Source organism: Phyllostomus hastatus, unplaced genomic scaffold (assembly GCF_019186645.2).
Source record: "Phyllostomus hastatus isolate PE091 unplaced genomic scaffold, TTU_PhHast_1.1 phas_contig_98, whole genome shotgun sequence".
Taxonomy (NCBI): Eukaryota; Metazoa; Chordata; class Mammalia; order Chiroptera; family Phyllostomidae; genus Phyllostomus; species Phyllostomus hastatus.
Window position 1 is genome coordinate 10,035,671 of NW_025333999.1, and position 26,421 is coordinate 10,062,091.

At 44.8% G+C, this 26,421-nt stretch overlaps 1 protein-coding gene across 3 annotated transcripts in view; it reads right to left on the minus strand.

Moving 5' to 3' along the window:
• Positions 1 to 4,497: 4,497 nt before the first annotated feature.
• The window catches only part of LOC123828317 (tumor necrosis factor receptor superfamily member 10A-like), a 37,059-nt gene continuing 15,135 nt past the window's right edge, over positions 4,498 to 26,421 (minus strand). Inside the window, exons 2-10 of one of the 3 annotated variants that reach the window (XM_045853164.1) lie at positions 13,494 to 13,568; positions 12,581 to 12,694; positions 11,544 to 11,655; positions 10,636 to 10,709; positions 10,459 to 10,554; positions 9,839 to 9,870; positions 9,230 to 9,412; positions 6,771 to 6,846; positions 4,498 to 5,678 (exon numbers count right to left, since the gene is read on the minus strand). In XM_045853164.1, the coding sequence (XP_045709120.1) occupies positions 5,374 to 5,678; positions 6,771 to 6,846; positions 9,230 to 9,412; positions 9,839 to 9,870; positions 10,459 to 10,554; positions 10,636 to 10,709; positions 11,544 to 11,655; positions 12,581 to 12,694; positions 13,494 to 13,568 (1,067 nt within the window). In that variant the 3' untranslated portion in view covers positions 4,498 to 5,373. Of the gene's footprint in view, positions 5,679 to 6,770; positions 6,847 to 9,229; positions 9,413 to 9,838; positions 9,871 to 10,458; positions 10,710 to 11,543; positions 11,656 to 12,580; positions 12,695 to 13,493; positions 13,569 to 26,421 lie in introns of all 3 variants that reach the window. The other 2 variants (XM_045853163.1, XM_045853162.1) reach the window with 2 other exon arrangements.

The window sequence follows — 26,421 nt, forward strand, 5'->3', positions numbered from 1 at the left end:
AAAAACTACTCAGTGGGGAAAATAGTTGCAAATCATATATCTGGTAAGGAGCTAACACTGAAAAATACAAAGAACTCATACAAAGAACTCAACAGCAAAAACCAAAAATTCCACAAAACAATCCAACTAAAAAATGGCCAGTCCCGAAGACAGTTTTTCCAAGGAAGACATAGGGATGGCCAACAGGTGTATGGAAAGATGCTCAAAACCACTCAACACAAGGAAAATGCCAATCAAACCCACAATGAGATGTCACCTCACACCTGTTAAAATGGCTACCATCAACAAGACAAGAAATGACAAGTGTCAGAATGTAAAGAAAAGGGAATCTTGTACACTGTAGGTAGAATGTAAATTGGTGCAATGACTGTGGAAAACGACATAGAGGTTCATCAAAAAATAAAAGAACTACCATATGAAGTAATCGTCCTAATGAAAAAATATAGAACACTCTACAAAGAAAAATAAAGTGAGATATATTCCTTGTTCATGATCAAAAATCACCATAGTATTACAATGTCAATTCTTCCTAAACTGATCTAAAGATCCAGTAAAATCCCAATAAAAATGTCAGCAAGTTATTTTGTGGATAACAAACTAGTTCTAAACAATGAGTAATTTACACAGTTCTGATGAAAAACAAGTTGATGAACTCACACTTCCCAATTTATTATAAAGCTTCAATCAAGAAAGCATGATAGTTTAAAATGAACAGGCACATAGACAAATGGAACAGAATAGAATCCACGAATAGACCTATGCAAATAGAGACAACTTGACCTTGGTCAAAGAAATAAAGGCACTTCTATACAGAAAAGATAGTCTTTTAGTCTAGTCAGGACCAACAAATGATGACCACAAGGAAATAAACTAACAAAGACAAACTTTGTGACTTAGATATGAATCAACTCAAAATCATTTATTACCTTAAATATAAAATGCAAAACTGTAAAAGTCATAGTGGGAAACTTAGAGTTTGGTAATCCAAAGAAAGGTTTATACGCAAAATATTCAAAGAACTGGTAAAACTCCACAATAAAAAAACACACTCCCCAAATTAAAATAAATATGGCAATATGAGTAGATACCCTAATAAGTAACATGTAAATAAGCACATATAAATTTCACAATACTGAGCAATTAATGGAAAAGTTTATGCACCATACATTAGGGATAATCAAATTTAAAACACCAAGGAGATACCCCACTCATCTATTAAAGTGGCTAAACACCACCCTGACTGATGTGGCTCAGTGGGTGGGGCATTGCTCCGAAAAGCAAAACGTTACTGGTTTGGGTCTTGGACCCAAAGCACATGCCTGGGCTTTGGGTTCAGGCCCCGGTTGGGGCACAGACAAGAGGCAACCTGACTGATGTTTTGCTCCCCCTTTTTCTCCTTCCCTTCTCCTCTCAATAAAATAATAAATAAAAATTTTTAAGAAATAAATAAAATGGCTAAATATCAAAAACTAACAATACCAATTGCTAGTGAGGATATGAAACAACACAAAATCTTATTCATTGCTGATGGGAATACAAATGGTAGACCCTCTTAAGAGGACATCTTGCCAGATTCTTGTGAAGTTAACCAGAGTGTTACCATATGCCCCAGTGTGTTTAGCTAACTGGTGGGAAAAACATACATCCTCATAAAAAACAATTATGGATATAAAATATGTAAAAATATACAGCAGCTTTATTAACATTCAAAACGTAGAATACGAGGTGTCCTTTAATAGCTGAATGACAACTTTAGTCACTCACAGCAGGGAGGGACATGAGTTATACATGGACTGCAGGCTGAGTTCAGAAAGGGACTGGAGGGACCACTAGGTGGAAACACGAGGAGGAGATCCAGGATGGCGGAGCAGTTCATGGAAGCTACACTAACTGCCTCCCAGGACCATTGTGGAATTACAACTAAATTGTAGAGAAATTATCCTTAACAACCAATTCAACCCTAGCTGGAGAGAAGCCTTAAGCCAACGACAGACAGAAGAAACCACTTCACCACAATGAACGTGGTAGAGAATGCGGAGGAGGTGCAAGAGAGCTAGCTCTGCTCCCATGGGCAGAAGCTGGAAGGGATATTCCTTCTGGAATGGATATGTCAGCAGTTGGGGGGTTTCTCCTGAGAAGTGTGTGGGGTCTAAACACCAAGCTGGGCTCCCCAACCTATGGCACCAGTGCCAGAAAGGAATCCAGATAACACCCAGCTGTGAAAAGCACAAGGTTTCTGTCTGCCAGGGAGAGGCAACTGGAGACTCAGAGAGCCTCTTAAAGGGCCAACATACAAAAGTTCCTTTGTAGCCACTTACCCTGGACTCCAAGGCCACCATTATCTAATTCCAAAACCAGATAAAAACAGTACAAAGAAATAAAATTATAGGCCAATAACCCTATGATGACCTTTTTGATGAACAAAGATGCTAAAATCCTCAACAAAATATTAGCAAACCAAATACAGCAATTTATCAAAAAGATCATACATTATTATCAAGTGGGATTTATTCCAGGAATGCAAAATTGGTACATTTGCAAATTGGTAAATGTGATTCACCACATAAACCAAATGAAGGATGAGAACCACATGATCACACCAATAGATGCAGAAAAAGCATTTGATAAAATCAAATACTCATTTATGATAAATATCCTCAGCAAAGAGGGATTACAGGGAACATACCTAAACATAATAAAGGCCAAATATGACAAACCCACTGCCAGCATCATACTCAATGGGCAAAAACTACCAGCCCTCCCCTTAAGATCAGGAACAAGACAGGGATGTCTGCTTTCACCTCTTATTCAACACAGTACTAGAAGTCCTAGCCACAGCAATCAGATAAGAAGAAATAAGAGGCATCCAAATTGGAAAGAAGTAAAACTGTCATGATTTGTAGATGACATGATACTGTACATAGAGAATCCCCAAAGATTCCACTAAGAAACTACTAGAACTGATAAATGAATTCAGCAAAGTAACAGGATACATAATTAATATTCAGAAATCAGTTGCATTTTTACAAACTAACAGAAAGGAAAATTAATAAAAACAATCCCATTCACAATTGCTACAAAAAGAATAAAATATCTAGGAATAAACCTAACCAAGGATGTAAAAGACTTATACCCGGATAATTGTAAGACACTGAAGAAAGAAATAGAAGACACAAATAAGTAGAAGCACAGACCATGTTCATGGAGGAAGAATTAACATCATTAAAATGTCCATACTACCCAAAGCAATCTATAGATTCAATGCAATTCCTATCAAGATTCTAATGATGTATTTCACAGATATAGAACAAATATTTCAAAATTTACAAAAGGACCTGCATAGCAACAGTGACCCCGAAAAAGAACAAAGTTGGAGGAATCATACTACCTAATATCAAACTATACTACAAGGCAATAGTAATCAAAACAGTCTGGTATTGGCATAAAAAGACACATAGATCAATGGAACAGAACAGACAGCCTAGAAATAAACCCACACCTTTATAGTCGATTAATATTCAATAGAGGAAGCAAGCACAGACAATGGGCTAAAGACAGTTTATTCAATAAATGGTTTGAGGAAAATTGTACAAATGCATGCAGAAAAACGAAGCTAGGCCACCTCCTTACACCAAACACAAGAATAAATTTTGATCCATTCAAAATGGATCAGACTTAAACTGTCAGACCTGAGACCATAAAAATCATAGAAGAAAACAGGTGGCAAAATCTCAGATATCGCTTATAGCAGTATTTTATTGAATATATCTCCCCAGACAAAGGAAACAAAAGGAAAAAAATAAATGACACTACATCAAACTAAAAAGTTTTTTCACAGCAAAGGAAACCATCAACAAAATAAAAAGACAACCCACAGGATAGGAGAACATATTAACCAATACAGCTGACAAGGGTTCATATGCAAAATGTATAAAGAACTTACAAAACTCAACACCACGAAAACAAACAATCCAATTAAAGAATGGACAGAGGACCTGAATAGATACTTCTCCAAAGAGGACACACAGATGGCCATCTGAATAGACATATGAAAAGATGTTCAGCATCACTAATCATCAGAAAAATGCAAATTAAAACCTCAATGAGATATCAGCTCACACCTGTCAGAATGGCCATCACCAATAAATCAACACACAACAAGTGCTGGCAAGGATGTGGAGAAAGGGGAACCCTTTTGCACTGTTGGTGGGAATGCAGACTGGTACAGCCACTGTGGAAAGCTGTATGGAGTTACCTTAAAAAATTAAAAATCATTCTGCCTTTTGACCCAGTGATCCTACATCTGGGAATATATCCAAAGGAACCCAAAGCACTAATTCAAAAAAACATAAGCGCTCCTGTGCTCACTGCAGCATTATTTACAATAGCCAAGATATGGAAGCAGCCCAAGTGTCCATCAGTAGATGAGCAGGTAAAACAGCTGTGATATATATACACAATGGAATACTACCCAACCACAAAAAATAAGAGAATTTTGAGACAGCATGGATGGACTTGGAGAACATTATGCTAAGTGAAATAAGCCAGTCAGAGAAAGACAAATACCATATGATTTCCTCATATGTGGGATCTAATGAACAAACTGAACTAACAAAGAAACTGGGGCAGACTCATAGCTGGAGAGCAGGATGGTAGCTAGTGGGGGGCAGTTAGGGGATGGAAGGATTGCACAAAAAGGAAAAAGGACTCCTGGACATGGAGAACAGTGTGGTGATTGCTGGGGGGAGGGGTATGTAAGGGGAGTAAATGGTAACGGAAACAATACAATAAAGATTAAATTAAAAAAGAAATAAAGAAAACACTGGTTGTTCAGGTGGACTGGAGTCAGACAGACTGGAATCACATGTGTAGACACACACACAAGCCGCTATGGGTTGAATATAATAAACTGATCTTATAAATAAATAAATAGTAATACAGAGTAAACTCTGTGTTTCATGTATCACAGCTATGAATCTGCCTTTGGCCCACCCTGCAAAAATAATAAAAATGCAAATCACAGACATAAATAAATGGATATATAGCAACATGGATGAATCTTACAATACAGTAAATAACAAAGTAAAAAGTGCAAATTTATGAAAAAGAAAAACAACTAAAACAGCTTTCAGTACACATGTGAACATATGACTATCATCCTTAGTAAACAACAAATATTTCATAAAAATTACTGTAAGTACATTGAAAAACTTCCAGAACACCTCAAGAATGGTGGGCTTTTGGACAATACAACTTCTTCAAGTACTGGACAAGGACTGACTGCATCTTCCAGGTTAGTGTCCACTTTGCCTCCCTTTGCAGGAGAAAAGGCAAACTAAGAAAGCTCTGGTCTCCTAAAGAGATCCTCTTCCCTCAGGAAACAGCAGCATCTTCTACAGAGACGTACTTCCCGGATGCCACCAGGTAGTCCTCAATCTTTTCCTTTGTGTTCCTATGCCCCAGGCTTTCCAAGGCATCCAGCAGGGTGTTGACAGAGATGGCCCGCCCCATCTTGTTGACCAACATCGCCAGCATTTCATAGACCTGCTCCCGAGGGTGCGATGCTTGGGCTTCGGCCACCTGGATCTCATTGTCGGTGAGGCCCATCCGCCGCATGAGAGGTTTCCAGGAATTAAAGAGCACCGTCTCTATGAAGTAATCGAAGAATGACCTGAAGCCTAGGTGGGGGAAGCCACAGAGATAGTCTGGTGAGGTGGGACACCCTGCAGAAAGGGTGGGCCTAGGCCGGAGCACCCCCTGCTGGTGACATGCTGCTCTTTGTCCCTTACTGGTGTCCCCTCAGCAGAGACTCAGGCTAAACCGACTGGGCCTCACCTAAGCCCATGGCACTGCAAACCCACCTGGGAGGGAAGGTGGGCGTCACGCAGAGACAGAACAGTATGTGGTAGGAGACAGAGGGTGGGACAGGCTGTGGAGCAACAGGCCCTCAGAGGAGGGGACCTGCACTTATTCCGAGAATAAGGTCTCAGGGCTGCCACATCTGCACCTGAGCTCAGAGCGAGGGCCCGGAGGCGGGAAGATCTCTGGCTTCACACCCTGCTGGGCCTCACCCACCAAACTGTGGCAGAGTGAGATGAAGACAAACAGACCCCGGGCAAGAATTTAACCCATAAGACAGAGCAACGCTCCCCTGCCACCCCCTACCATGTCATGGACTGTGCTGAGGAGTAAATGAGACGTATGGAAGGCACTGCGCACCACTGACCCACAGGAATATAATGACATGTATTTCTAACAGCCTAACTAAAGAAAATAAAAAGGAAGAGGTGATATTAATTTTAATAATATCTGGTACAAACTCAATCCATACAAAATGTTATATTTACATGCAATCAATAAACAAAATATTATCAAAGGGATATTTTATATTCCTTTGGGTACTAATATATGAAATGTGATTTGTAGCTTATAATTACAGGTCTCCAAACTTGACCTATCCACACACAGGTCAGATGCTCGGCAGTCTCCCGGGCCAGTGGGTGCCCTGCTGGATGGCACAGCCCCTAGGTGGCCTCCATGTGGTGAACCCGGCCCTGAACATCGAGGGGAGAGGGAGGATGGTAGAGGGAAGGACAAGGGGTTGCAGGCTGTCGTTGTGACGAGATGGGATGGTATGGTGTGCAGTCGGAGCACAGGGAGGGGGCTGAGGGTCCTGATGGTCCAGTGACAGTCAGCATGGCCACCCCCCCCCCCGCCCGTTTCCAGCATCCCCAGCTCCACACTGCTGTAATAGCCATGGGGACACTCACTTTCTACAGAGTCTGCGCCGTTTGCTGGAACCAGCAGCTCCCTTTTCCTCTGAGATCCCTCAGCTCCGGCTGGTCTCTATAAAACAGAATGGAGGATGCTCTTGGTCTGGGTTAGGACTCCTGGACTCCAGAAGTGAGCCTGACAACCAGCCAGCTGTGTGACCTGGGGCAGCCACCTCTCTTCCTGGGTCTCTATGAACATGAAGAGGAACCTTTCCCCTTGTGCCCCTCACAAGCTGTGTGCCTGTGTGCTCACAGAGGCCCACATCCCCTGGGGTGCTGCTCCCTCCTAAAGTATCTGCTCCAGCTGTGACCACTACATACACCCGAGTAACCATCGTCCACCAAGACATGGGACATTCCCAACACCTCACCCAGCTCCCTCCTGCCCCTTCTAGTCCACTCCCATCCACCCCATCAGTCACTCCCTCCCAGGTGTTCATGTGACTCAAGTGAAGCATGTACGTGAGCACATTCCACAAAGTCTAGTAAGGAAGGGTTTCTCCAGTGAGTCAGAAGGGGCTTTGATCAGTAATAATGTACGTTATTGCTAATCTAAATAAGGAAGTATTAGCTTGTCCCCATGGAGGCTGAAAAATGATTCTGTAAAATTAAACATGATCTCTGCATCCATAATAGTAATATTTTCCCATATGAAAACAAGAGTCAACACCACTCCTTTGGGTGAAATAGTGAAGGCTTCCCAATGAAATCAAATCAGGATCAAAACACGTGCCTTCTCTAAGCACCTTTGGACACTGTGGGTTCTGGGCTGCAAAGTCGAAGTCAAACAGAAAAGGAGGCAGGGCTGGTGGAAGGGGGCAGAAACAATCACCACTATCTTAGATATGATTATATATTTAAACACCCTAAGGTGTAAATTACAATACTTAAAAGTAAATGCATGTCTTGGTGAATGCTAATATACATAATAGAAACAATAAGTTAGAAAATGGAATGGCAGCAGGATCCAACCAGTGAGGGTAACAAAAACATAAAATACAAAGAAATTGCTTTAACCAGAAATAAGATTTATCTAAAGAAAGACACAAATCTTCATTGAGTCATAATAAAATACCTGACCTGAAATGCTATCTTCTTTGATTAAAAAAAAATATTGAAGATTGTAACATCTCAATTAGCTCTTCTTGGGTTAATGTAAGGTAATATAAAAAAAAAAAAACTTCCAGTGACTTTTTGGGGAGTAGAGAATATCTTATAAAATAGTTCTAAATTTTACCTGGGTAGAAATAATAAATTTTGGCAAGGTAAGGAAAAGGTATGTGCACTCTCAGATATTACAACGTGTTAAAAAGAGTCCTTCGGTAAAGCACTGCACACGGATGGCACACACACACACACAGATTCCAGCAGAGTCACAGTTGCCTCTCCCAGTCACCAGAAGTGAAACAGTGAGGGAGGGGCCTCCACCTTCCCCGGGAACCTCGCGGTGCCATTTGCTTTTCCTCACTGTGGGTAGGTACCAACTACCTTACAGGATGTGGGAAGTGTTCATCAGGATCCAGGGAATTGTTGGCCTTTTGGTTAGTTTGTTTCCTTTTATACTTTCTCTTCATTTAAAAAGAACATGCTACAGATGCAAGAAAGAAATAGGAAAGGACACTTGAGGCGGAAAGAGGACCAGGTCTTTGCAAACAGTTCACACTTGGTAAAGGAGGAGCCAAGAGCAGAGGGAAATGAGAGTCAGACATGAAATGGGGTTCGAGGCAAGAGACGGCGACGTGAAGCATTTCAGGGACTCAAGTGAAATCACATCACAAAATCAATCCCATTTAGATAATATTGCTATGTGGTAAGAATCACCACAAGTAAAACTCCTGTAACAAATTAGGAAATTTCACCTTATGTTAAGGGGAATGACTTTCTAAGTGTATGAGGAATGGAAAACTAAATGCTTACCACTCAGTGTCATATTAAACAGGTGAGCTGATATGCACCAAAACTGTGCACAGGTGTGTGTATAAGGATGAAAAACACTTGGACACCTTTGCCCAGAAATTCGACTTCTAAAAATCACTGTCCAAATACACTTAGATATTTATAGACTAAACTCTATTTCCACATAGGTTCAATGTAATAATAATTCTGTAATAACTCTGGCATTCCTACTGTGATGGGGAACGGCTTACTGAATTGGGTTACGACTACACAGCGGACTATCTGCAGCCTCCAATCGATCACCCCACACGCATGGGAGCGCCCGTTCTGCGCCTGCCTGTTCCAGACTCTGGGGGTGCAGTGACGAATGGACAGAGAAGACGCAGACCTTCCACAGAGCCGACAGGCCACACGTCAGGGTGGTGGGGTCCCTGTGGCCTCCCCTCAGGTCCCCATCTCCCTCTGCACCCCTTCCCCAGGGGACGGCAGGCCTGACCAGAATCGACCTTTCTCCATTTCTAATGCAGTCCTGGGTGAGCAGAAAGGCCGCCGCCACTCACCAACAGACACTTTGCTTCTCCTGGGGACTGTTCTGTGACACCTGCCGGCTCCGCATGCTCCTGGTGTTCCAGTTCCTCCTCAGAGGTGGGCGTGGAAGGCGACTCTCTGCGGCTCAGGAAGGTGTTGCGGGCATTGTCCTGAGCCTCAGGCCCTCTTGGAGCACATGAGAACCCGTGAAAGATCTGGGGAAGGCAGAGAGGAGTGTGGCCCAGGTTCCCTAAGAGGTCTCAGGGGACACAGGAGGCTCCACCCCCACCCCCCCGCTTCGCCATCCCCTGAAAGGCTCGGCACCACCAGGACCCTGCTGTGGCCCCAGGACACTGGTGCCATGCTAAGGGGTGCAGCACACCTGCCTGACACTGCCACACCGGAGTGCAGGGCTGTGGGTGTGGTGTCACAAGCAGCAGTTAGGATGGGGCTACCCAGCTTGTGGGCTGCTCCCAAGATGCCAGCTGTCCTTTGGATCGGCCCAGGTACCAAAGCCACTTTAGAAAGCCAGGGACAGCAGTACAAGACAAGTTGAGGCCATGTCCACCCAAGGCCTCATTTTGGGCAGAAAATAATTTCTGAGAGCCTGATGCCAGCACATCCTAGAGAAACCAACTCACTCTGTTTATGCAGTTGGAGTCCACCCCACAACCTAGAAGAGAAGGGACATTGCATCAGCAGTGGGGAGGGCCCTCTCTGCAGGATCTCCCTCCAGGGACAGTGCAGGGGACAAGGTATGGGCTGGGGCGCAGACACCAAACAAGGTGCCTTGGGTCTGGTAACAGGGAAGGGCAATCCAGCTCTGGAGCACCCTCAGGGAGGGGAAGAAAAGAGGGAAAGAAGTGAGAAACCCTCCCCCACCCTACACACACATATCAAATCTCTGTTGGATTCTGCTCTAACCAAAACTGTAAAAACCCCTGGCCCTTTCCTCCTGACTACTGTCACCAAACTTGCGCACTGACCACCTCTCTGCCTTGGCTGGGTGCTGGCATCCCAGACTTGGCCAGGAGAGGAGGTGACCCAGGAAAGGAGGAGGAATATGATCCCGGCCCTGCAGAGGTGCAGGTGAGGTGGGAGATGGCGGGTGGGCCCACAGAACATGAACAGAGCCAGGCCAGAGAGACCCAGCAGATGTGGGAGATGGAGGGGAGGGGCCTTGCTGTCCAGAGAATCGAAGCAGGAAGTGAGGGAGGCAGCAGAGAGCACAGCACGTGCCCACCACCCCAGCCGACCTCACCTTGGTGAGTCCTCCAGTAACAGTAACACAGCAGAGCCCCAATGAAGAGGACGGCGACAACGATGACTGGAATTGTGATTCCCAGCTGTGAGCTGCCTGAGGAGGGAGAGGAAGTGACAGGCGGCTCCAGGCTGGTGGTCACTCCAGGAACCAGGGTCTTCCCACTGGCCTGGGTACCTGATTCTTGGTCCACACACTCGCGGTCGTTCCAGGGGGTGCAGGGCCTGGCCTCGACCTTGCCAGCAGGGCACCTGGGTTCAGACACAAGGAGAACATCAAGGAGTTCCGCGAGGTAAGGGGAAAAGAAAGAGGAAGCAGCCCCCCAGCCAGTGTCCCCTGACTGGAGAGCAGAAAAAGAAGGGGTTTCCATGGTCTGCATGATGGGTCCCCTCACCCCCTTGCTGGGTTCGGGAAGGAGCTGAGCACGGCCCTTCCGCCCTTAGGGCTCCTGCTGAGTGTTCGGAGCGGCAACCTCAGCAGCTGGCCCTTCTCCATAAGGCCTGCACTGAGCTCCCCGGGCTGCAGGGGGAGCCTGGGTGAGAGGGCATCTCACTGCAGGTCAAGGGTCAGCAGCCCTTTGGGCACAAGCTGAGCCTCATCCTCTAGTCGACCTTTCATACAAGGAATCTCATGTCCTCTCCCTGTTGACTGTCCCTACCAATCACAGCCACACTAGAAGTCAGAGAAAAGCAAATTGCCACTGGCCCCTAATAACAGAGAAGAGACTCCTTGGTCCAGGCAACAGGGTCCTGGGGGAAGGCAGGCTGAGCTGGCTTGGAGTTTCTGGGAAGCTACAGGCTTGACCTTGTTATGACTTGGCTGTGCACCCTTCTGTGTTCATGGGCCATGCTCGCACAAAAAAAAAAAACCATGAAAAAGAATATTTTAGAGTTGAACTGTTACAAAGATGATTATAAGCATGGCTGTATTCTACTCAATTCTTTCTTTCTGATATCAAAAGGAACTAAGACTTTGCATGGGCCACTGACAGGACCTTGGGCCCTAATTAGTGGCCTACTGTGCCCAGTGGGAAGGTGGGCCAGGCCAAAGGGAAACCGTGCCGATGAGGTGAGGGAGTGTCTTACCCGGGGCTGCACTTCTGGCAGAACTCAGGAGAATTGTCGTCCTGGAACGTGCCGGGTTTGCAGCGACACTGGGTGTCCGTGGTCCTGGTGCACAGAGCTGTTACTTCCTTATCTGAAGACAAAAGGTACCGTTGTGGGGATTCGGTTCCTTCACGTGCCCCTCCCCCTTTTTCACCACCCAGGCCCCTTCCCGCCCTGCTGCACTCAGTTTCTGCAGCAACACGTGTGAGGCACTTGCCCCCAGTGGCCAGGGGTGTGTAAAAAAAGGCCAGAACTCGTTATTACGTCAGGATTGGGAGGAAATTAGCTTACAGGATGATTAAGGACATGGTATAATCTGAGAGACCCTGGATGGAGAGGAACCCTTGGGTGACTTCTGCAAACCCAACCCTGTGGCGCGGCCTTTGGCTGAGAAGGCTGAGGGAGGCAGAGCGCTGGCCAGGAGTGCCGAGCGCAGGCTAGGAGGGGCCTGACCCGGAACAAGACCCGGGTCCCAGCACCAAACCAGCACTTTTCCACTCTGCCACACCTTCTATGCTGTGTAACCACAGAGTCCCCCGCATCAAGGAGCAGATTTTTGTCCCACTACTTTCATCTGACGGTTTAAAAGATGCACCTACTATATGGCACACGTTGTAAAAATAATGTCTGTTTACATTTTATTTTGTTGACCTAAGTCATATCATAAAACAAGGTATGATGAAGCTCTGGCCAATGTGGCTCAGTTGGTTGGAGTGTTGTCCTGTAAACCAAAATGTCACAGGTTCAATTCCTGGTCAGGGCACACACCCAGGTTGCAGGTTCAGTCCCCAATCAGCATGTGTACAAGAGGCAACCAATCGATATTTCTCTCCCACTCTCTCCCTTCCCCTTCTCTTCTCTCTAAAATCAATAAGCATGTCCTCAGCTGAGGATTAAAAAAAAATGGTATTATGAAGACCAAACTGGGCTGGAAATCAGGCTCCTGACTCCCGTTTGATGGTTCCATGTCACTGCCCAGCACCCTCACAGCAGCACGCGGTCGAAGTGTTCTCTACCTGGGAAGCATTCAGAACAGAGCTGGCAAGAGGAGAGGGTGTTCGAATGATTGGTGAAATCCTTTCCATCAGTGCAAGGTATACAAGTGCCACTGTGCTCTGACAGATAGAATCCTGTGAATGGAGAGAAAGCTGGTCAGTGAATCCCCATGGGACTCCCAGAGGCTGGCAGTGGTGGCTATGGGACACCTCTTTCGGCCATCAGTGGAGTCCAAACAAGGAAAACCATTTGACTTGGCCTCAGTCTCTTCTCCATTTCTGCATCTACCACATACCTTAGACCAGAACTGCCAACAGAAATGTATTATATGCCACACATGAAATTCAAATTCATAGTTGACACTTTAAAAGAGTAAAAAGAGGTCCAAATTAATTTTAACTATGTAATTTTTAACCTAAAATATCCAACATAGTAGTATGATTTCAACATGTAATCAATATCAAACATTGACATAGTTGAGTTTCTTGAATACCTCAACAAAAAAATGACACCTTGGTGACCTCCTTCACCCACACTCACCCCAGCTGCCCCTTGCTTTGCTCGAACAAGCTCAACCCCTGCCCCCGGGGCCACAGTTCCTGGGAACCCTCTCAGACCCCTCTACCTGGCTCTCTGCATCAGACTCACTGTCCCTGGGATGCCTCCCTAGTGCAGACTCTGTCCCACACATCACTCCGTCATCTTCATGGTTCCTATCTAGTCTATCTGTCCCATCCATCTGTCTGTCTGGATACCATCTCAGGAGAGCTCCAGGAGGCCGGGGTTTCGTGCCCTCCCCTAGCTCAGTGCCTGGCACACAGAAGGCATCTAATAAATACCCGCGGATGAAGAACCAGGAACTTCGGAAATCAGAGGGATGGGGGGACATGGAGACAAGTGAGGTAAGGGTTGGAGGTCAGTTTTCAGAGGTACCTGGCTGACACTTCTGCGAGGAATTCCATCTGGCATCCTGTCTGGCAATGTGATTAAGGGGAAAGCAGCCGACACCTGCGGGGAGAAAGCGGGGACAGGCATGAGTGGCTTCCCAGCTCTCCCCCAGCCCAGGACCCCTCTCATATTCTCTTCACCCCAGCTACCAAAGCGAAAAGAACTGGGACCATTCTTCCAGCTCTGCACTCTCATTCTTCTGTTTCACATTTGTCCCTCAGCCTTGGTGACTAGCAAGTAACTTATGCCTGAAAGAGTTGCCGGTATTCTTTTCTCTTACAGGAAAACAAAATATATTAATGCCACGTGTGCAAACAAAACTAATCATAAAATTGTAAGAACCATTTCAACCATATCAGTAACCCCCTAAACAATTCAATGGCAGAAATGGTTAGTATGGATGAAGAACAATACCCAGTTACACATTGCCTATTAGAGGTGCCATTTAAAAACAAGACACAGATATACTGAATGCAAGGAGATGAAAAAAAGATATACCAGACAAATAGCAAGCCTGAGAAAACTGCTGTGGCTGTAATATCAGATGGAGTTGATTTAAGACAAATAGTATTACCACAGATAGAGGGACCTTTTGTTTTGTTACAAGAGTTAATTCATCAGAGTCATAATAATTATAAATGTGTATGTGCCCAATGATAAAGCTTCAAAACACTTGAAGCAAAAATTGGAAGAATTCAAATGAATTTATTACACCCTTTTCTCAACAATTAATGAAATGATCTGATGAAAACAGTAAAGTCATAAAAGATGTGAACACTGCCAGCCACCTTAGCTGACATCACAGAGCAGATGGGAAACACCCTTCCTTCTGTAGAAGACACACCCTTCTGGTGAACACAGTACTTCGTGAGTCCAGATAAACTTAAAAGAAGCAAAGTTATATCATGGATATTCTCAGATCTCAATGACAATACATTGGAAACAAATAACAGCATCTACAAAGACCTGCAATGTAATTAAAACCACAATGAAATGCCACTGCACACGTATTAGGGTGGCTACTATAAAAAAGAAAAAAAGGAAAGAAAGAAATAAGTGTTGGCGAGGATATGGAGAGAAAGTTTAGAAAACTTGTGCGCTATTGACAGGAATGTAAAAGGATGCAGCTGCCATGGAAAACACTAGGGTGGTTTCTCAAAAAAAAAATCAAAAATAGGACTGCCATGTGATACAGCAATTGTACTTCTGGGCAGATGAACAAAAGAACTGAAAGCAGGGACTCAAAGAGACCTGTGCACACCCACAATCACAGCAGCATTACTCATAACAGCCGAAAGGCGCAAGTGACAGAAGTACGCATTGATGGATGAATAGATAAACAAAATCTGGTATACTTATACAATGGATTATTTAAAAAGGAAGGAAATTCTGACCCATGCTACAATGTGGACGAAGCTCAAGGACATTATGCTAAATGAAATAAGCCAATCCCCCAAAAGACAAATACTCTATGATTCCACTTAAGTGAGGCTCCTCGAGTATTCAAATTCCTAGACAGTAAGTAGAACGGGAGTTGCCAGGGGCTGGGTTGAAAGGAGGGAATTGAAAGTTGTCGTTTAATGCATATAGGGTTTCCCATTTTGCAAAATGAAAGTATTCTTGAGATTGTTGTACGACAATGAATGTAGTTATCCCTACTTAACTGTGAGATAAAAAATAGTTAAGATGGTAAATTTTATGTGCTGTACGTTTTACCACAATTTTAAAAAAATGTCAAGGTGCCTTGCAAGCTGTCCCTAATGAAATTTGTCAACGTCCCGCTAAATACCACAGTCACAGAAAAGTGCCGGCCCAGTGATTTGCTCACAGTTTCCAAGCTATAAATGACATAAAAAGAACTGAAGAAATCTGAATGGAATTCGAGAATGCGTAGTAAAATGTTGATTTTACTGTTCCGATTTGGAGGTTGTACTGTGTTATGGGGAGAGTTCCTGTTTGTAGAACAGTGTTTCTACACTGTCCTGTTTCCAGTGTGTAGAACACTACACACTGAAGTGTTCTGGAATTTTCTTTGTCAAGTTAGCATGCGGTTTCCAGATGACTCAGGAGATTTTTTGGATAGTTTTCACAACTTTTCTGTAATTTTGAGAGCATTTTCAAATAAAAAGTTAAACTAAGAAGAAAAGTCAGAATAAAAACATTGCTGAGCTCAGTTCAACCGACTGTATCTAAACAAGATAAAATGCAGCCATCTCCTGCCTAAAAGCCTGCCAAGTATTTGATGACAGCTGATCTCATGTGTGTCGTGGTCCTTCCTCTCCCAGGCAGAGCCTTCTCTGAGGTGCCGTCTCCGTTCTCTGTTCCCACAGTGCTACTCCCTCCTGTGTTTATTGGCTCTGTTGCTCATTGATTGTCTCTCATTGATCATTTCATTATGAAAATTTTCACACACTGAGTTACATTTACAGACTTGTACAATGAACATCACAGTGAAATCCACATTTCTTAAGTGTACCAGTTTATTAATTCATACACGTGTGCAACCTAGGTCCCCCCAGACCAAAGCACACAGCACAACCACAACACGCGCCCTTGCGCCCTCTCAGGCAATCCTACTCTGCAACACTGGCCCAAGAGGTGATGGTCTTTTCCAAAATGAAATGAGTCTACTGTGGATGGTGAGTCTTTTCTATGAATGACAGTTAAATCAAGGTGGTTGTAGTGCTCAGATGATGACTTTACCGAGTTGTATTCATCTAATCATTTTTATCAACTGCTGAGGAAGGATTGTTATACTATCCATTTAATCCTGTAGATTTTTAATTTTTGCTTTATGTATTTTGAAGTTCTATTACTAGGCATATCCACATTGCTAATTATTTTGACTTCTTGATAAATTAATCTGTTAACACTACAAAAGGTCTCTACCTCTGCCAATATTATTTCTCTTAAATCAACTTCATCTGATACTAGGTTAGCTGTAGAAATTTTTTTTAGGCTTACGATTTGTACATTGTATCTTTTTTCCATCCATTTACTTTCAAAGTATCTGTCCGGCTTTTAAACTGTGTCTCTAAGAGACACTAATACAGTAGTTGGGTTTTGCTTCTTCATTAATTCCAACCATCTCTACTTTTTAATTAATACTGATTTGGAGTTCATGTGATTATTGAAAAGGCTGAAGTAGATCTAGAAAGAAATTTTACCATGTATTCCCTGTTTCTCCAGTCTATTTTTTTTTCTTGTTGCTCCTTCCCTTCAGACTTTATCATTAAGAAAATATTTTTGAAGAATTCCATTTTAATTATGTGTTCGCTTTTTGTCCACACGTTTGCATTATTTTTTAGCAGTTCCTATAGGAATTGCATTGTATGCTTTTAACTGTTTACAGTCTATTTAAAGTTTTTACAAAATGATTTGAGGTTTCACTGACACAATAAGTGACATAATTAAGGAAAAAATTTGATAAAATTTGACACGTATTCATTTTTGAAAATTTTACCACCACTACCATCATGACTGTGTCACCCCAAAGTTGCTTTCTTTTTTTTTAAGATTTTATTTATTGATTTTCAGAGACAGGGGAAGGGAGGGAGAAAGACATCGATGTGTGCAATACTTCCCTCTGTTGTTGCCTCTCACCTACCCCCTACTGGGGACCTGGCCCCCAACCCAGGCATTCCCAGACTGGGAATCTGGGAATCAAACCGGCAATGTTTTGGCTCGCAAACCTGAGCTCAATCCACTGAACTACTGCAGCCAGGGCCCAAAGTAGCTTTCTTTTGTCTCTTCTGCCTTGACCCTTCTGGCCCCAGGCAACTACTTTTAAGATCTGTTTTCTGATGTCAGAGATTACTTTGTCCTTTCTAGAGTCACACAAACGGAACCAGAGAGTATATGCTCTTTTCCACTTGGCTTCTTTCGCTCAGGGCAATCATCTGGAAATTCATTCATGGCATCATACGCACCAGTGCTTTACTCCTCTTCGTGACTGAGCTGTATGGCTGAATTCATAGTGTAAAAATAAGGGAAGGGAAACCAAAGAAACAGTAAACAAACAGGACTATATCAAACTAAAAAAAGTCTGTGCGCAGTAAAGGAAACCATCAACAAAATGAAAAGACAACCCACTGAATGGGAGAACATGTTCACCAATAACACATCCCATAAGGGGTTAATATCCAAAATTTATGAAGAGCCTGCAAAACTCAGCACCGCCCCCCCCCCAAAAAAACCCAATCCCATTAAAAATGAGACCTGAATAGACACTTTTCCAAAGAGGACATACAGATGGCCAACAGACATATGAAAAGATGCTCAACATCACAAATCATCAGAAAAATACAAATTAAAACCACAATGGGCTATCACCTCACACCTGTCAGAATGGTTGTCATCAATAAACCAAAGAACAAGTGCTGGTGAGGATGTGGAGAAAAAAGAACCCTAGTACATTGCTGGTGGGAATGCAGACTGGTGCAGACACTGGAAAACAGTACGGAGCTACCTCAAAAAATTAAAAATGGAACTGCCTTATGACCCAGCAATTCTACTTCTGGAAATACAGCTGAAGAATCCTGAAACACTAATTCAAAAGAATATAAACACCCCTATGTTCACTGCATCATTATTTACAATAGCCAAGATTTGGAAGCAGCCCAAGTGTCCATCAGTAGATGAGTGGATGAAAAAGCTGTAGTCCATTTACTCAATGTAGTACTCAGCCATAAAAAGAAGAGGATTTTACCCTTTTGGGACAGTGTAGATGAACCCAGACAACATTATGCTAAGTGAAATAAGCCAGTCAGAGAAAGACACATACCATATGATTTCACTCATATGTGGAATCTAATGAACAAACTGAATGAACAAGGAAAACAGAGACAGACGCACAGATGGAGAGCAGGTTGACAGCTCTGGGGAGGGTTGGGGGCATGGCAGGATCGAGCAAAAAAGGGAAAAGAAGAACTCATGGACACAGACAGCAATGTGGTGATTTCAAAGCAGGGTTGGGTGGAGGTGGAGGTGAAAATGGGTATAAGAAGGATAAATAGTCATGAAAAACACCTTGTTTTTAATTGGGGGGTAGTAATATAAAACTTTGGAGACTTCCAACAACTTAAGTCCATTCAGCAGTGGTCCCCCTTCTTGCAGCTGTAGTTGTCCTTGGATTAACATGGATATAGTTTATAAACCTGATAAACAATGTATAATCTCTGATAAAGTACAATTTCACAAAATTAAAGAGAAACAGTAATCCTTTACATTTGGCCACATTTTTTCTATTTCCAATGCTCTTTCTTCTTTCTTAAGATCCACGTTCCCATGGCCTTCATGCCGAAATATTCGTTTAGCATTTTGTGCAGTGCAGGTCTACTTGCCACCGGAGAGGGGCAGGGCTGAGGTGGTCTGTCCCGGCAAATCTTGGGATGTGTGGGTTTTTGACTTTCAGGAAAAGAATTCAACACAAATCCAGGTGATTTTGAGAACATGTTTATTAAAGCTGGGGACAGTGAGACAAAGGGCGGGCTTAGCACAGAGGGAGTGAAATCACAGGAACGGCTCAGGCAAGCAGAGCAGCTGGGGCAAGAGGAGGGCCCTGGGAGCTTAGGAGAAAGGAAGTGGAAGTTCCTGCCTGAGAGGGAGGCAAGGCACGCTCAAGGGAGAGCGCACACTGGGACCTTCGTCTTCAGAGTTTTTATCTCTTTTTCAAGTAGGAATTTTGGAGGTGGCCCATCAGAATATTCATCAGCTTTTCAGACTTGTCTTTCAATATGCTGATGCATCAAAATGAGCCTAGAGTGGGGTTTGGGTCATTTTCCTTTCAGCTCCCCCTCTACCTTGGATTTGTCTGGCTCTAAATTGTTTTTCTTTTTTTATTCTCCTGACTTTATCTGTTCTCGGGTTTGCCTGGCACCCACGGCACCCACTGGGTCTCTGTTCTCTCTCCTGAGACAGGTGATTTAAGCTGCTCATGGACTGGTTAAGGAGATGTAAGCCGTCTGCTGCAAAGAGTCTTTGGTTAGGGAGGACAGGGTCTTATGATTTATTAGCAGGCTGCTAATTGCTTGGCTGTCGCACTATTTTGTCTCTGTTTCTCTCAATCAGTCTGTCAAGGAATTTTCCCTAGCTTCTTACCAACCTGCCTCATACTGGAACTAAAGTATCAACAGTTTCCAAAATCACATTTATGTTCCTACATCTTAAGCCCTTTTCTTCCCGCTTATTATTTGATTGTGTTAATGAATTCTGCCTGCACTCAGATGAGGCAACCTAGACTCCACCTTGAATTCCTTTCCGTCCTCTGACCACCGCACCCTTGGAGCCACCTGCAGTGTGACCAGGACCCTCTTCCTCACTGTCTTCTTTCAGACTGATGCAGCCTAACCACTCAACCGAATCAGCAGGATGCTTGCTAAATGCACTCTGAGTTCACACATCTAGTCCACTTTCTCCTGGGGAAACTATTGTCTTTAAACGTGCTGGTCTGACAACACCCACTCAACGGAAAGTGGATACCTGGCTCCAGGAACTTATGAACCCAGGTAATTCTTCAGGATGATATTCAGTCCCCTCTATTTTCTCCTTAACCTGCCTATCATATTTCCCACCACACACATTAAATATACTCTGGACAGGATGGGCAAATCCTATTGGCATTAGTGCAGCCATCTTAGAACCCATGTTAATCCACTCATTTGGGAGAGTGCATCTGGAGTCTGGTGAGCGGCACTGCTCACTGGGTCTGGGGAGTGCAAAACCCCAGACACGGCCCTTCTTTTCTTAGGATGGTTTCAGGTCACAGGGAACTGAGACAGAGACACAGATAACCCAAGGCTGCACAGATTCAGGAGGGGCTGCCCAGGCAGAGGAGATAATGCAATGGGTGGCAAGGACACTGGTGGACACAGAGGGGAAAAGTCCACATTGATGGAATTGGAGACCAGTGGGAAGTCAAAGTAATGCAGGTGTTGGGGGGACAAAACCAAGTGGGGTTTGGGGAGGTGGCTTTCTAGTGTGTGGTCCTCTCTGCCTGAGGAACCCAGGGTGTAGCTGAGGTAGGCTGTGTAAATGCACGGATGTGTGAGGCTGGGGTGGGGCAGACAGAAAGAGAAAAGCATGCACAAAGGAGAAAAGGAAGTGAGAAGGGAGGAGGCAGTGTCTCAGTTCTTGCATAAGGGACTCCACAAACTCTGGGTCCTCCTGGAAATGCCATTAACAGGGTGTTTACCTTCCCTTGCTATTGCCCCCCAAGCTGATGCAAGGGTCAGACTGCTCTGTAGCCAAGCCTGAACCCGGTGGTTGATGTGTTCAAATATTATCTCCCCTTTAATTTTCACGGTAACTCTATTGGTAGGCATTAAAAAAAAAAAAAGGTAACTCAAGCAATCTCCTCTTTCCTCTGTGGTTTAATGCATCCCCAATGCTGACCTTTTTATCTTAACCGGAGCAGTAAATTCACACAGGCTAATAGATCAAATCTGCCCTCAAGGTCTTTCTGTGGCCTGAGATTGTTTCTGAGGTTTACGGGCCATTTTTAACAGGGGTATAAAACTGAACTGAAAGTCAAGTCACCTGGCTTGCAGTCCAGGGCCAGCCCTGGAGTAGCTGCATGATTCTGAGGAAGCCACTTCCCTTCCTCTCCAAACCTCATGTTACTTCTCTTGAAATAGGGGGTTGCACTGAGGGACCTCTCAGGGACCCTCCAGCAGTGAGCCTGTGCTGGCTGACTGCAAGTCTCATGCTCACGTAGGGAATGGCCAGCAAGGGACCCGGTGACCCACACTTTGGGCTGCTGACCCTGGGGCTGCCCCCCTGCCCTGCTCAGCCTCTCCACTGAGTAGCTGGGTGACCTTCAGCAAGTCACCAAATTTATCTGTGTCTCACATTGCCCCTCAGGGAACAAGGATAATCACAGTCCCTACATATTAGGGCTGTTGTGACTATTAAATGAATCACTATGTGTAGACAATGCTGAGAGCAGAGCCTGGTACAGGGTAAGTGCTATATTGCAGAACAAGCTGTGGTTAGTGTAATCACTACCCACAAAGCTGATCCAATCAAAACCACCTCCTCCAGGCCAACAGTAACATAACGTGAGGCCTTGCCACATCATGGCCTCACCTCTGCCAGACAAAACATGGAACAATGGCATTCACTGCTGCCATCACAGCCTCTCTGGAGGTGGGCTGAGGTGAGGGTGGTGGGATCTCACAGGGCTCTTAGGTCCCTGGTCTCATCCCCATGAGACTGGGAGCTCCCAGGAGCAGCATAAACACAGGGCCCTCTGTTCCCCTCCCCCAGGGCCCAGACTGGCCCTAGTGAAGGGCTCCTCCACTCTTTGGTGGGTGAACAAGGGCTCCCTCCACAGGGACACCAAGGAGGTGAGCCTGGAGATGGCCTCAGGACACTGACTGAGGACAGTTTCCAGGCTGCAGCTCAGAAAGGGGACCTAAAGGGATTCCTGTGGTCTCTGTTGAGGAGACACAGATCAGAGTTCCCAGAGGCCATGTGCGGGGCAGAGAGCTGGAGAAGATGGCACTGCTCAGGAAAGCGACCCAGAGATGTGCAGAGGGCCTGTCCAGGGTCTGGGTGAGCGGTGGTCTGTGCACACCTGAGAGGGACCGGCCCAGGCAGGGAAGAGTGGGTGAAAAGGGGGCCTTGTACCAAACCTGACAAGCTCAGGGGGACCTGCATGGCAAGCCCTACAAACTCAAGAGACCTAAAGTAACCACACAGGATGGCCTGAACACAAAACTTCCTAACTAAAAAGGAGTCATGGAAGGCAGTCACATCACAGGCCTGTAGCTTCCTTGACAAAGTCAGTCTTTATCCTAAGTAAGCCTGTCTGTTGTCTTTTCTTGTCTAAGATAACAAACCCTTGGAGGGTCAGAACAATCCTGTTTCCCTCAGGGCGCACATGCCCACACCCACAAGGCAGAGCTGGGGGCACGGAACCCCTCATCTGTCTCTCCTCACAAACCATCTCTGTACCGTAAATGTTAACTGTTCACTATCCTGTACCCACCAATGTAAAGGAATCACGTCCCTCTCCATTTTACTCTTTATCTAATTTTCAAATACTTCCCCGCTTTCTCCAGCCTCTCTAATCTACCACCAATGGATTTCATATACCCCTCTTTACGCCTCCTCCTTGTACTCTAACATATAAAATAAGATGCAAAAATGCCATTTTTCAGAGCATTTTCTCAATCTGTTGAGCTTTTGCTTCCCAGAAACTGCTGTCAGTTAGATTCAAATAAACTAAAACTTCTCTAGAAATTTGGGCATTTCTTACGCTGACAAGAAGGTCCATGGGCAATCAGCAGGCTGGGCTGGGATCAAGGCCCATGCAGGCCTGGGAATTGTTCAAGTTGCCTTTCACCAGAGTGGACAGAAGTTACTACCTCCTTGGTAGTGATAAAGACTAAGTGGAACTTTAAGAAAACATAATCAGTTGGGAGGGACTATGGAAGGAACCTAGGGATTAGGCAAGTTTTCCTCCTCCTCTAATCACGAGAACCATACAGGTAAAACTCTGTTTATAATAAAGCTCTCTGGTTCTAACTTCCCCTTCCCTTAACTTCTTTCTCCCCTCTATAAATACCCCTCTGCCTTGGCAGGCAGGCCTGACTGTGCACGTGGCTGGCCACGTCTGCACACACTGGGTTGCAGCCCTTTTCTTCTTCCCAAATACATTCTTTTTGGTGACCAAATACCAGTCTATATTACTCTTCAGTTGACATTTTGGGGGCTCACCCAGGATTCCAGAGGAAAACCACCCCGGCAGGTTCAGGGCAGTGAGCAACAAGGCACTGGTGCCCACACAGAACTGAAGGGCTCACTGCTTGCTCTTTGATTAGAAAGCTTAGGGCGAGTTTTCTCCTGGAAGTGAGCTTTTGTTTGTGTTTGTCTTTGTGTTTTGAAGCTCTCTGGGCTTTATTTGGAGATTATATAGAGTTTTTTGTTTGTTTGTCAAACAGGCCTTGCTTGATTTTCTCTGTCTTGTCTGTGAGGATTTGATTTGACACACAGGCCTGATTTCTTTGGGAACAGGTCGAACTGTGAGATGAAACTGGCTTTTGCCTTAAAAACCCCTTTGGGGACAGAGGTTATTTCTACTGGAACCAGTCAGTTGGCCCACTATTAGACGGTGCCATCTTGCTGAAAGCCTATGGGGACTTGGGCCCAGGAGTGGCGGCCAGGAAGCTGGAATAAGACCAGGTGGCCCTAGATGTTGAAACCACTGTTGGGTATACAGTTAAGGAAGGGGTGGCTGCTAGAGGACCTCCTGGGGTGACAGTAATGAGCAAAACCACCACCTTTCCCCTCTCAGTATAGGTGCAGAGATAGTTGCCAAGCACTCTGAGAAGAAGAGGAAATAACCACACCTTGAAATGGAAAACTACAAGCCCGCCTTTTTCAAAAAGCCCGCCTTTTTCAAAAAGCCCGCCTTTCTGAGCTGGCCCACTTTGTCCCCAGCTTATAAAAGTTGAGACCTTCCCTTCCTCTGTGCTGCCTCCCTCATGCTCAAGCATAAGCTTAAGAAAGTCTGTTGAAACTTCTCTGGACTTGCCTCTCATTTCTATCTTGGGGAACCCAGGAACCCCAACACCAGTAATATTTTGTGGCTGTAACCCCTTTGTCCCTACAGCAACAGAACAGCAGGAGGGCAGACAAGACAGTTTTACTGCACCTGATAAGTAGCCACCTGAACTTTTGATTCAGCATCAGTGCGTCTGGTAAGTCCACCTCCAGCCCTCCGAGTCCCCCTCCTGCCTGGACAGATTTTGTCCTCTGTCACATTGTTTTCTTCTGTCTTGTCCTTGTGTCCCTGAAAGTGGGTTCAAGTCTCACCACAGTTGTGCCTGTGGGCAGACAAATTGTTTCCCTCTATCCCACCCCAAGTTTGAGTCCCAAGGTTGGGTTCAAGTCCCACCACAGAAGTTCAGGGCTAAAGTCCCTAAAATTGGGTTCCAATCCCACTGAAGACAGTGTTTTGTGTTCTACTCCTTCAACATTAAAAAAAATTTAAAATTATTTGTCTTTTTTTTTTCCAGTATAACATTTTTATATTTAGAAACAGCCAGCTGGACTCAGCTTAGATGATCCCAATTTTGTTGGCAACATCCAAAGCATCATAGTCTGGAGCCAGTGAAATAAATGCCTTCCTCTATCAGGCCTGATCAGGGTGTTGACCTTGGTTGGCTACATCAACATCATAGAGCTTCTACACAGCCTGTTTGATCTGGTGCTTGGTGGTCTTGACCTCTACAACAAACACAGATACTGTTGTCTTCTATCTTCTTCACAGCTGACTGGGTACTCAGGGGGAACTTGGTGATGGCATAGTAGTCAAGCTTGTTTCTCCTGGGGGTGCTCTGCCGAGGATACTTAGCTGTTGTTGGAGCCACAGGGAGGTGGGTGATGTGTGGATCTTTCTTTGCGGCTCTGGATGCCTTTTAGCATTTTCTTTGCCTTCAAAGCTTTTGCTTTTGCTTTGGCTTCAGGGGGGGAGGGGCTTCTTTCTTTGCTTTGGGCACCATCTTCATGAAAAATAAAAAAATAGTTTTCTCTTACAGTGTTGGCCTGGCCCCAATATTCTCTTGGAGATTTATATATATGCGACTATGAGGGACTTAGTGCTGAGGGAGCTTTCCACCTGCGGTTCAGTGAATACTGGCTTGGTTTCTCTCCAGGTTTTGCCCCAGCAGTACTCATCACTGTCCAGGCAGAGCTGAGCAACAGTGCTTTCATTTTACAGTGAGAAAACTAGGTAATTAATTAGTGGAACTGTATCAGTTATTTCTTGAGTCTCTGTTTCAACCCAGCCATGGAATTTTGTTTTGAACTTGAAACTGGTTCTGAATTTAGTTTAGGGCCGCCAAAGTAAGTCTGAAAATGTTATATGTTCTGGAGGGGCGGGAATGTGTGACTGAGTGAAATATGTTGTTTTATTGATGATATTTGCTTTAAATGATGACTCTTAGGAACTACATCATTTCTTGGTGACTACAGCCAACTCTTCTGTGAGAGCCTTCTGACCCTTTAGAAGAGGGCACTGCTCCCTCCCTCTGGCCCCTTGAGGTGTTCCCTGGGTGCTGGGGACTTGTAGGAGACTGTTCTTCATGGTGTGGGCCCAGCTCCCACTCAGAAAGGCCTCTGGAAAGCAACATCCGATGCACAGGACCCACACCCACGGATAGGTTTTTCCCATGGGGAATCAGGCCTGCATTGTACCTAGGCCGCTTTGAAGACTTGCTTTTTGCTAAAACTCCCTCACCCTGAATTGAAGCAGCAAATGTTTACTACATATCATTAAAGTAACTTCCTAAAATCTATGTTAAGCCTTCCAAGGATGACTGTAACCAATTCAACCACTTTTCCCTTTACATTTGCAAATATCCTCCTTCTGTGGTATGATTAGCTGCATCCTCTCCTTTGTTTTCTGTAAAAGGTAACCCCCTAAAATGAACCTGTGCATAGTAAATGAGGACCGTTATCAATGTAATGTGCCCAAGAAAGTAATAAAAGCCTGTCAAGGCAAGGGTTGGAGCACTCTCCTCTTGAGAGTGGCCATGCTGTCATTTTCCTCCACAGGACTCAGCAGTCCATGTGAATTTGTCTCGTCTCATCCATAATGCCGTGGACCCCATGAGCCAGGGTTTGTGTCAGGTACTTTATACACTCCACCTGGGATTTCATTGTACATGGCAAAGCAGATGGCTGTGATAACCTGTCCCTCACCTGGACTTTGCTGGTGCCACCCTAAAAGGGACAAAGCCCTTTGCCATTTGTCCCTCTCCTCTTTGCCATTTGCCCCCACTGAGAGGATCAAACATAAAAGTAAACCAGCACCTGAGGCTTCTCCCTCTCCCGACTCGTGGGAGCAGATGTACTGTGCCCAGGCCCCCTCCCAGCACCATCTCCCTCTAGGAACACCTGCCACCTG